Source organism: Trematomus bernacchii, unplaced genomic scaffold (assembly GCF_902827165.1).
Source record: "Trematomus bernacchii unplaced genomic scaffold, fTreBer1.1, whole genome shotgun sequence".
Classification (NCBI taxonomy): domain Eukaryota; kingdom Metazoa; phylum Chordata; class Actinopteri; order Perciformes; family Nototheniidae; genus Trematomus; species Trematomus bernacchii.
In genome coordinates, this window is record NW_022987705.1 from 9707979 (window position 1) to 9721053 (window position 13075).

General features: G+C 38.4%; 1 protein-coding gene across 1 annotated transcript in view; it reads left to right on the forward strand.

Moving 5' to 3' along the window:
- LOC117490218 (glucocorticoid receptor-like) overlaps positions 1-13075 on the forward strand; it is a 69508-nt gene that overhangs the window by 38581 nt on the left and 17852 nt on the right. Inside the window, exons 3-4 of the mRNA XM_034139840.1 lie at positions 5670-5839; positions 7334-7360. Of these exons, the coding sequence (XP_033995731.1) occupies positions 5670-5839; positions 7334-7360 (197 nt within the window). The remainder of the gene's footprint in view (positions 1-5669; positions 5840-7333; positions 7361-13075) is intronic.

Sequence of the window (13075 nt, forward strand, 5' to 3'; positions counted from 1 at the left end):
GAGGAAGTGAATGTGGAAAGGCATGAAGGGAAATGTACAGTAATATTACACAACAAAGATTAAAAAGTCAGATACATTTTTGTTTTTACATAATGGGCTGATGATGCATGCATTAGGGCTGCACAGGATTTACATATATTGCATTTATTACACACACTTACAATAACATTTGAATACAGACCTGCTTCAATCATTGTTGAAATGACATCATTAGCATCAAAGCATATCACATTATGTTTTTCTTAATTAGATGTTTTGTGTTACATGTACAATCCTGTTATTGTAATGTTAAATTATACTTTTGTTTGAGATACTGACTTAACCACAAAGGCTGGTGTTTGTGTTTTGTCCTGGAACCACCAAAGGCTAATCTGCAAAAAAAAACACGAATGTGCACAAGTAATATAATGTCTTTTTACTTTCAAACGTACAATACAGTCCATTTCTATAGGTCTCCAATTATATATGGCCTTCCAGGAAACCCATTAATTATCAGAGAGTAGGCAGAGCATGCAGGATGTTCATTATATGCCATTACAAATATGTAACAATATATTTTGCAGAAACCAACATGACTTCATAACTATTCAGCTAACTAGTGATTGGATTTTACAATCAAATCTTCTATTGTATTTTATTACCGCCTGCATTCTCAGTGCTGTTGTGAAAACAACAAATACTTACAAATTTAAAATGATAGTAGATAAACATAAAAAATGCAATAGCGATGAAAGACATCCAAAATGTTTCAAACTTGATTTAGAAAGACTATATTTAAAATGATCTAATGGTTTCAGACAAAGATCTTATCAACATTAGTATGTATAATTATGGTCTGAAAGGGAACAGATAAAATGCTTTTTTTTATCCAAAATGATGCAGGTTTTAATATTGTTAAACAACTTGGTTACAACACTTAATGTTAGTTTCCCCAAGTGTCTGCTCTAATGTGTGTTCATGTTGTTTTAAGCTTCAGCAATGTTAATGGTTTCATATTTGACATCACGCTCCCACCGCCCATCTCATACTTTCTGCTCCCACACATTGGCCCAAAAACTTTGATTAGTGTAAATGGAAACAAACAATCCTCTCATGGGTTCCCACTGTAGTTACTGGTATACGGTTCCCCAGTGACACAGCAGTTCATCCCAGTTCACTCTCATACTGCTTCAGGCCCTCTGTTTGCTGTGGCCTTTCATTAGCGCTGTTCCACTACCTCGTCTTATTAACAAAATGTAATACACATTTATAACTTGTCTAATGCTCCAATTTGATTCTATTTTTATGTCAATTAAATTAAATGGTTGGCATGTTCATGTGATTTATAAAAAAAATTAACATCCTAGTTATTGAATTATTATCAGTGTACTAAAACACAACAATGGAGGTTTTGTTTGATTCTGAACCGAGTCCTTGGGACAAGATGTTGATTTTTTTTCTTCCAGATGTACATTGTACATTCTATAAATATACGAGAGGATTGTGCATTTTTAACAAACTCCTGCAGGCACATGCTGTCTGTCAGCAGGATTCACTTTCTTGTTCTCATATTTTAATCTTATTGGCCCTCTAATATTTCTGCCCGGCCTTTCAGTATTGACACTGTTGTTGTTGGTATGTGTTACACATAGGGATGGGTATCGTTAAGGTTTTAATGGTACTACTACTTTTATCGATACCGCTTATCGGTCCGGTCTTTTAACGGTACTCTTATCGGTTCTTTTGGAGAAAAAAATGAGGTAAACGAACTATATGTTGTATGTCAGGGACTACGAATGGAAATTAGCTCAAAGCTAAAATCCGGCATATTTACACTTGAAGCATTATTTGTCTAAAGTGTTCATTAATGTGCATTGTCCCTATTCAAATAAACGATTAAATGACAAATGAAAATAAACAAATTGTGAACAAACTAACATTGCTTTTTATTTAAATTAAATACATAATATTTCACATCAAAAGAAACAACAACGTTTTAACAAATGGTATTAAATAATGTGATGACAGAACTGTGAACAGAATGGCTGAAACTTTAACAAACTAAATAACTCAGTTACCTCTAATCATCAACCCATGTTTTTGTATCATTGAGTTAGCTCCGTGTGTTGCTGCAAGCATACATAATATACCTGACGTGGAAACGTTACTCGTGGATGGGGCTACAGAGCTACTAGAGAGACAGTCGAACCCGGTGCATTCCTCCGTCTGAATGTGGAGCACTTTTGCTAAATGTTTAGACCAATTTCTCGTGTTACCGCCCTGACATGCTAAACTCTTATTGCACTTTAGGCAACGAGCGAGACGGGTAAAGTTGAACCACACCTCGGAGCGCGTTCTCTCCGCCATCTCCTCCGTGTGTGTGTGTGTGTTGCTGCATGCAGCTGCGTGTGTGTAAACTGCCCCGCCCCCTCGAACACAGACGGGGGAGAGAGATCTCTCGTCTGGATTGGAGAGATCGAAAATACTAAAAATGACGCATTTTGCAGTCTTTTTGCATATTAGAAACGGAGTTGGCGACACTAAAACTGCAATATAATGTTTGTGTAGCAATAATACACATGACATATTTTTTAGATGTCTCCAGTACCGATAAAAAGACCGATAACGTCGGAGATTAACGGTACCACGGTCTTTAATAATTCAGCCCCGGGGCCCGTTTAATACCGGGGCTCGGTACCCATCCCTAGTTACACAGGGAAAGTATGTTTGTAGCTAGAAGTAAAATAGTGAGGGGAAGTGATTGGCGGCATCCCTCAGCGTAAACACTGTGCAGCCTGCTCAGATTTTGTGACAATTTCTACCTGGTGCTTGACTGACACAACTAATTTTGTACGCACCCAAGAAAAAGCAGCAAACTGCTTAATTGTGTTTATGTATACAGTAAAATAAATCCCTCCTCTATGTACCACACTGTCTGTGTTTGTGTGTTAGTACGTGTGCTGTGTCCATTTGTTTGGGATGTGTACATGTGCAGTATCAGTACACACAACTGGGTGAGTGACTGAGTATAAGTGCACATGGTGGCGTTCCTAATGAGGCTTGAATCTCCACTGCATGGCTCAGAGCCACACTTGTTGGCTCTGAGCAGGGATGAGCATGTGAGTGTGAGGAGGAGCAGGGGGTTGTAAATGTTTAATGCAAACACCACCCTGTGGTCATTTTACATTACCAGCATGTGAAATCATGGTTGGAAAGAATAAAACATTTTTAAATACATTACCTCAATCATAAAAAGAGAAGATCATTAAGTCAATATATCAAATAACAATAATGTATACTACCGTTTTAGCTAATGCAAATCTAATGATCTGAAAGCAAACATACAGTATGCCTACAGTACACGTGCTTCACTTGGTTGGTTGGTGTCATGTGATCGCCCGCTTCACTGGCAGTCTTTCTTTTTTTCCGGTGACTGGGCAATCCCAAGAGAGCCATCACAGGTCAAGCACTACCCGATAATTAGTGTTCACAGCATCTTCACGAGAATCCAGCTTTAAGTTGACATGTAATGAAAGCGCCAGAAAGATGAGCACATAGCAGGACACCATACTCCTCATAACGGAGGTTCAAACGGGGCCTTTCTATAAATACCCTACTACTGCCAGACTGCTGATCCAAAGTTAAGACACATATTAGATCGCATCTGCCAAAATGTGCAGAGTGCCGATGTTGTACAGTCCAACAATAGTGCTTTACATGTTAGGATAAGGGTGATCTGAGTTAGGCAAATTAACAAACAATGTCATCACTGAGAAATTGTACAGCTATTTTGACAAATCTTATCAACAACAAACTTTGTCTTCCACTACATTTTCTGTGATGTTTACAGTATGTAGAGGAGCATAGGCTAAAGATGGACATTACTGTTGAGCACATACAGTATTTTGGTTTGTATATAGGTGACTTAAAAAACAGTTCTAAGTTGTGGGTTCGATCAGTATTGCAATGAGCCATACGTGTAGGTGTTGGTAGGTGTAGACTTGCATTTTGCTCGGTATGTTGCTGAGTTATGTGTTTTATGTTTGAATGAAGATACAATTATTATTATTATAAAATAAATGTTGTTATTTTACTTTGACTACACAAGCTTAACCGTTTCAGTTTGAATCTTTTAGCGTCATGACTGTGAGGGTCCCATACCCTCGTTCAGACTGTGAACAAGCTGCTAGCTCCATCTTCCCACTTTGTTGAAGCCAATTGCAAAATAGAGTGATTGTATATTTTTCAAATGACTGCCAAAAGTTAGCTGGCATGGCCTTCTGAATCCTACCACAACTTGAAACTGTCTGCATGTGTTGGCTGGTTCAGCGTTAAGCTACTGCTAAACTTCTTATCTGGATGAGTGCCTCATCAACCACCTCTTCTCCCCCTTGAGCACAGTCCAATGTACATAAGCAAGTGTCGTCTTTCCACTGACCATGAGCCTCTGGCTTGTGTGAATTTAAGTCCTGCTCGTTTGGGGAGAAAGGCTCCTGGTCTTTGAGACTGACTAACAAGTTCCACAAATATACTCTCTCCTCTTACTGTATGTCAGGCAAAAATGGTTAGTAACAACACGTTTAGCATTATGATACAGCATCGGCATGCAAAGTCATTATCAAGCTTAGCAAGCCGGCATTGGTACGTGATGCTCAATGACATGCCAATGTAATGTGTGCTGCTACATCAAATAAGGGAGTGAATATTTAAGCCCCTCTAATGCTGTTAAATTCCTGTTATGGATTACACACCAGTGTCAGTCTAACTCTAATTTGGAATCAGTTTGGCCCCAACACGCCCCTTTAACATGTGCACACACTGGCACTTTGCCTTCAATACTCCCGACATATGTGTGTTGGTGCCTAGTTAAGCTTCACACTGCAGTTCAGGTGTCTCAGTTACTTTACGTCTAATTATAGACAGTTGGGGATAATTGCAACTGTGTGTGTGTGTGTGTGTGTGTGTGTGTGTGTGCATTCAAGTATCTCTAGAGATTTAAACAAGCCTTCATTTACATTGTAACACAATTGGAGGCTTAGAGTGAGATTTAGAGCTTAGTTACGGACAAAAAGAGCTCTCGCTACTGATAGGCTTCATTGAGTTGGACTTTTCTGCTTACACGTGAAGAGCAAAAAATAGGAAAACAATCAGCTAGCACAGTAAACAAACATCAACAAATCATTACCTAAGTTATATTAAAGTCAGGGAGCTTCCTCTGAGTACAACATCACCGTCAGTTATATTAAAATGAATGCTTTTCAAAGTGACTCTGAACTTCTCAGGCTTGCCACAATGTTCTTTATTGCAGAAAATAAATAGAGTTCCAGATATTTGCCTGTTTGAATTGTTTTTCTATTGGACATCCCTCTACATTAAGCTTACATTCTGTGAGCATAGCCACCATCGTTCTGACAATCAAGCCTTGTCCAGATCAACGTAGTAAAAGACATTGATCAGAAAAAAATGCGGAAACGCAAACATTTCTGTTTTCAGTTCACATACATATTATATTCCCTTTGTTCACCAAATGTGTCTACATCGTTTTCCTATCTCCTAGCAACAGTACAACATACCATCATGGCTGTCTATACCTGTACAGCAGCCCTCTGCAGCATGCCTTGGATTTTATCACAAATATCTTTGCTGCTCTCCTGTTTTAACACATTTTTCTCTCTATGTATGCATTTCAGCTCTTCACCCAGAGCAGGAGAGACCGGCAATTCTTCAGTGTCGGGCCAATCCAAGCCCAATGGACAGACTCATAAGATCTGTTTGGTGTGTTCAGACGAGGCCTCAGGGTGCCACTACGGGGTTGTTACCTGCGGCAGCTGCAAGGTGTTCTTCAAGAGAGCCGTCGAAGGTTAGTCTCACACACCTACCTACCTGCATTAACTCACACACTCAGAAATGACACATGGAAATACTCTAATTGGAATGATAGTATTTACACAAATCTAAGTTTGTGAACAGCTATATAAATTATGAAAGACTATTGTCATTCCAACTTTTGTTTTGAATGGAGTGGCCACATTTACACCAGGCTGTAATCAGATTTGCATTTTCATGATTGCGTATTCTACAGTCCCGCCCTCGTACATGTGTATCTTATTGCAATGTTCAGCATCCATTACCGTTATACATATTGTCCCAAGGACTTTCATTCATTTTAGTTATACTGTATATAATCAACTTCTAAAGCTATTGCTCAGCAATTCAAAGTCTCTGCTGCAAAACAGTTAATAATTCTATCAAATGGAAAGTTCAGAGTGGAATAGGGGGTTGGTAGTTGTTGAGCTTTCGCAGACCCACATCATGTTCATGCCTGTATGTGGGTCTGAGTCTTGGTTCTGACCTTGCATGTATCTGCCTCTTGTAACCTTTCCTTTAAGTCCGGTATCAAAGCAGGGTTGACTTCCAAGTGATTTTAATTTAATAATATAACACGAGAAAGAAGCCTATTTAAAAATGTTACTTTAATGATACAATTAAGCCTTATGGAGGAATAGTATTATAATGGCCTTGTAAGACAGCCATTCTCCTGCTTTGTTCGCCAACATTACATATTTTGGTTCTTGTCTCAGGCAGTTTGTGAATCCAGACGCTTGTCTTGAATCTAATTCCCTTGATAAAATCCTGAGCAGGGAGGGGCAGGAATGCATCTGACAAACAGAAAGTAATTTATGTTTAAGTGTGTCTGCAATGCATTCCATCTCCTTCTACTTCTCTTTGCTTCTGTTTCTCCATTTCCTGTCTTTTTAAGGAAACCTATGAGCTGTGTCATTCATTTGAAATGTCTATGTGAACAGTAAATGAACCACCCTTTATCTATTCTGGACCCAGAACTTATTATTAAATGCAGAAATCAGCCACTCTAGTTCAAATTAGCAGACAGCCTTGTCCTTTTCTCTCATTCTGTGCATATATTCATTATCTTTATCATTATTTGTCAGTTTCCTATACATCTGTCACTAACACTGCTACTGAAATAATTGTAAATGATTATATTATTCCTAAGGCGATGGAGTTATAAAATAATTCTGCATCAGCTCAGGACCAAAACTTGAATGGGAGTTGATGGAAAGTTTGAATAGCTGTATAAACAATGGCACAGAGGAATTGTAGTGCAAGAGTAACACTTGATTTGAGCTGGAAAATGTGGTTAATTTGTTGTGTTGTTTGATTGTGACCCTTATCCGCTTTTTATTATGTAGTGCTGGTGTAAATGCCCAGCGCTCAAACTGTTTTAAGTTTCATCTTTGCAAAGAGCTGCCTACAGTAGCGCTGAGAAAGTTAATCTGTGATTGTTGTTTTTCTCCCCCCTTTCCATTCTCCGGTCATTGTCTTTATGGTGAAGGATGGAGAGCACGACAAAACACAGATGGTAAATAAATGCTTTTAATAATCTACAAATAAATAATAAATAAAATGTTGATGACTATGCTGATTATGATAATGGTGGTAATACTATTACCATTGATTTGCTCATGTCCCTGTATTATGTTAGCACTGAAATATGACCAATCTGCCTGGAAACACGCATTGCCTCTTCTGCCAGCTATCTGCTAATGCATGCAAATGTTCTGTAATATAATTCGGCACAAATCTTCTGTGAGTGATTTTGTGCTCTTCAATCTCTGCTTGGAATAGTCCAACTCATCATCCTCACGGGTGGCAGATCACATACTTGTAATCACACCCTGTCTCCAATGTGGCCTATTCTTTTGCACTTGACCCAAATTAACCTCCTGAGATGTGATGTCAAAAATCACCTTTTTTTTCTTCGTTGCTTGTGCTTTTCATGTGTTTTGTTGATTTCTCTGTATTTGTTTTACTGTTTCTACTTATTTTTGCTTTATTTATGTGGTATAAATACTACAATCGTAGAAAAATGGTTTTAAAACAATGGTTTTCAAGGTAATTTACTAACTAAAATTCCTACATTTCTAAAAGTCTCTGATGAATGGTAAAATGTGCTTGAATTGTGCGCAATTAACCCTTTTTTGGTTAAAGTGGTTTAGAAGTACTTGAATTATTGAATAGTGAACTCTACAGTTCATTCGGGTGAATCAACTAAAGTGATTTTCACATGTTATCTGATTGGTCAATAAATAGGACATATGCTGGGTATAAATTCCTTTCATTTACAGACAGTCTGATTTGGTAACTAGATCAAATTGCTGAACTTTAAGAAACTGGTCAGGTTTAAACTTTGCACCAAGGGAGCAACCACTCTATGCTATTGTTGGCTACAAACCAAGCCAGAGCAATCACCAAGCGTTTCTGACGGCCCTGTTAGCAGATCAGGCTGGATAAGGGAGCGAGGACATGGGTGTGAATCAGCTGGTCCCTTTGACACCACAGATGGCTGTTCACACCATTGTTTGCATAAACTTCCTGTGACTTCAGTGATGGCTGCAACTGGCCGCCCCCAGGCTGCTATCTTCTATCACCAGCAACTGCAGATAAATTCCCCTTGTATGTGAAATAGGATAAGTTGTAGTTTTCAAAGGTGACTACTTCTGCGATTTTCATAACTAGAAAAAAAACATTATTTATATTGGCCGTTAATTATGAAACAACACTGCTTTGTTACAGTAGAGTGTACAGTACAGACACCTGGTTGCTTGATTTTGATTACAGAATGTATTTAGTCCCATTCTCCACATACACAGTGCGCTGCTGTTATGAAGCATCATTAAGCTAAGCTAAGCTAATCAACTGTCTCATACTGTATTAAGTGTTTGCTGCTGCTCTAACACACAGTCTGCTGCATTTGGCTTCATTTGTTTGTGAGCAAACAGGAGGATGGAAAAATAATGTAAATCTCTGCATCAAAAATGTAAATGATATAGTTAAAGGCAAAGGTAACCACACAGGCCAGTGTTACAGAGGTCTGCAGCCAGCATTATACAAGGACATACATAGTGGTTGCACTTACCATAACCCTTGTAACACTGTATACTGTAGAGCTGTATTACCCAGCATTTGTGGAAATGATTATAAGTCACAGACCTAGAGATACATTCAGTAATTCAGTGTCGTAAGATTTTAACATGTTTTCAAAACACTTTTTATAAACATAATTTCCAGGGTTTAATATGCATTTGGTTTTTGCCTAAGGTTGTTATGATGACACACACACAGTGTTGTTGTTGACAACCTCAGGCTTTGTGAACATAGCAGGTCACTATGGCTTGACATTATTGTAGCTACCTGTGCTCTACACTGCAGGGATTCACTAAAATACAGATCTTTATCTGAGTTTTGCATTAAAAACACCTTACACTCTGAATACAATTAATGTCAATATCTACAAGAAAATGTTGACTGTTGATAGCCTAATTCATTTTCAGTGGGATTATAGATATAAGTAATACATATGTCTTCTTTATGAGTCCCTCTCTCTCAATCGTTTTTATTTACTTGATGATTAAATTGAAATAGTTTTTAGAGGTAACTTTTATTTAGTTCTTGTCTTATTTTCACCATGAAAAATTGCCAATATTTTTCCTCATATTTTCCCTCAAGGAAATAAACATGAATTATCGCCAGCTGCCAGGTGGTGAATCTAGAATGCATGGCAACCAGCTTGTGATTTGTTGGTTCGATTGGTTGCTCTGCGTGGTAATTTAATGGCTTTAAGATCTTTTCTGTAGACATATGGCTGAACACAATGTTCAAAACTGCTTTGACATCATTACAACAAGGTTTATGGCTGCTCTGAATACAGTGGTTGTTGTAGATGTATAGCACTATTAGCACAATATATCTAACTCCATAGTGTTATTTTGACTTTCTTCTAATGGCGCCAGCCCTAGTATTGAATGCCCTTTAGTTCAAAAGGCTGCATCAAACACATGATATTTCAAAGATCAGTAACAATGTTTATGGTCCCAAGGGACCCCGGGATTCCACCGGGTCCGTCTGCGCCGCGTTACAGCCGCGTTACAGCCGCGTTACAGCCGCGTTACGGCCACTCTAGTCAATGGGTGCTATTCCACCAGACGCGCCGCGTTACGGCTCAGAAGTGTCCCAGAAGCGTCTCGGCGCTGGGCTCCGCTAAAAATAGGCGGCTGGTCTATTTTTGACGCGAGGCTTTGCATAGCGCCGGGCAGGAAGTGGAAAGTGCAGAGCATCCAGTCAATCCCCAAAATAAACTAATTTTGCAGACCCTAGCCCTCCATAGTCTTTCAAGTAGGAGGAGAAATGCCAGCGTTCTCCTCCGGTTTACAGGCACTGTGTAAATTATATATATATAGAATAATTATGATGATGAATGCATGTCTTTTGCGGGGCAGCAAAGGCAGAACAAGAGGAATATTTATTGTTTTATCAAGTACGATGAACACTAAGCAGGCCTTCCACCTTACTTCTCCAGATCTACAGTAATTGGCGATGGGGGAGTACAGTATAATTAAGTCACACAGTCATCCAGAAGGAGCGTTTGCTCTTTTTTAAAAGAGGTGCTCTTCAACATTTTCAGTGGGAGAATGGCTTTTTTCTTTTTTTCGCAGAGCCTGAGCAGAAGATAAAATATATTAAATATTACTATTTTCAATATATTGAAAGGTCATTAGGTCACTGACAATTTGGTTAAAACCTGTCTCCAAACCAGTGTGTTAAGCTTCTAACATAGATATTTAGGTAACTAATAGTTAGAATTAACAAGTTAAGGCTATAATGAAAATACAAAGCTTGTTGTAAGACCTTTATTTCGAAATCGGTGCCTGTGGTCTGTTTTCCACAGTACACAATCTCTGCAGCAGAAGTGAAGTTCTTTGTTGGGTTATTGACTCATAAGGTAGATCAGAGGTGATTCTCGTTAATCATAGCAGTAAGACTGTCATAGTTCAACTTAAAAAGATGACCATGTCATGCTTGGCAAGATCTCATGGCACATCCCTTGTTCATTTTGTCTTTTAAATTAATCATGTCTCAATCTGAACTCAAAGAATGTGTTGATGCTGGAAAGATAGGATTCATGTGACACTCCTCAGGCTCTGCCACAGAAGTAATGTGTGTGATAAAAGCCTGACCCTGTTGCACTGCTGCCCTGGCTAATTCTACTGAGCTGACATGATAACATCACGTCAAATAGATGTTCCAGGCTGGAAGTATATTGTAGCCCCACTGAGGTTTTTTCACAGCCATATCCTTTGGCAGTATATATTACATGAATACAAATAATGGTGCACATTGACACTGTGTGAATTAAAGAGGCAATATTGATGTTCAAAGAACTCAATAATGTTGCTCAGCAATGGCACAATCAGTTAGGGAACTACTTATCTAAGTGCTAAACCAACCCAGTCTCACATCTAAACGTGTAATAACTACGTTGGTCCACAACTTGGGACGTAGTATTTCTACAAAAACGCCTCTGAAATTGTAGGATCCCTACATTTTTTTTCACCATTCATTTCCAATGGCTGGCGTCTATGTCACATGATCTTCAACTTTCTCTCCGCAGAAATAAAAAAACATGGCCGACCTTCGTTTTATTCTCGGTAGAAAATGCCTATTTTAAGGTTAGTTTGGCCATTAAAATGCGTTTCGATGTCATTTGATGCGAGAAATATGAGTTGTTATTTCAGATTATGTGTGCAGTGGATGTACATGATCTTTAGTTTGCTAGTTATTACGAAGAATACTTCAGGAAATTGTGTAAATACAACGTTTTCATTGTTACCAAGGTGGTTGCTAGGGACGCTGCTATCGATATTATGTCTGTTATGTTGTGTAACTGTTTAATGGTGTTATCTTTATTGCTACCCCGTCAATTTATAGTGTTGGTCCACAGCGCAAACGTATTAGTTTAACAAAATCCGCATCTAAAATTGTGGCATAGATACGTTATTTTCCCCTGTGCAATTCTCCAACCCAGTCTCACATCTCACATCTCACATCGTCATACTGTAAACACCGGAAACAGACGTATGCAAGATCCCCAGCTCGGTGATTGGACGATTTAGCCGCAATGCACATTGGGAAATGGTGTTTATTATCTGAAAACAGGAAGAACTGCCGCCAAAACTGAAAACGTGACGTGGATCATAAATATATCAGCAATTAAACAACATCTTAGATTTATTTTCACACAATACGTCTCCTTGCAGTATCAACACTAATTCGGCTGACTTTTATATTTGATCCAATTGGTAGATAGGCTGTATTTACACCATAACGGTGCACAGCTGATAGAAAGGGACACCTACTGGATAAAGCACGTTATTGAATTTTATTATTTGTATTATTAGATATTAATAGGATCCCTATAAAGTATATTCATTACTCGTTATTCTCTACTAATAGTTAATTAAAGACTGTATATAATGACTATTTTGCACATCCCTTTCAAGATTTCAAGATTTTCTAAGGTTTATTGACATCATATTATACACAACTACGGTGTAGTTATGCAATGAATGAAAAACTTGGGTAGTCATAAGGTTTAATTAACTATTAGTAGAGAATAACGAGTAATGAATATACTTTATAGGGATCCTATTAATATCTAATACAAATAATAAAATTCAATAACGTGCTTTAACCAGTAGGTGTCCCTTTCTATCAGCTGTGCACCGTTATGGTGTAAATACAGCCTATCTACCAATTGGATCAAATATAAAAGTCAGCCGAATTAGTGTTGATACTGCAAGGAGACGTATTGTGTGAAAATAAATCTAAGATGTTGTTTAACTGCTGATATATTTATGATCCACGTCACGTTTTCAGTTTTGGCGGCAGTTCTTCCTGTTTTCAGATAATAAACACCATTTCCCAACGTGCATTGCAGCTAAACCGTCCAATCACCGAGCTGAGGATCTTGCATACGTCTGTTTCCGGTGTTTACAGTATGACGATGTGAGATGTGAGATGTGAGACTGGGTTGGAGAATTGCACAGCGGAAAATAACGTATCTATGCCACAATTTTAGATGCGGATTTTGTTAAACTAATACGTTTGCGCTGTGGACCAACACTATAAATTGACGGGGAAGGGGGTAGCAATAAAGATAACACCATTAAACAGTTACACAACATAACAGACATAATATCGATAGCAGCGTCCCTAGCAACCACCTTGGTAACAATGA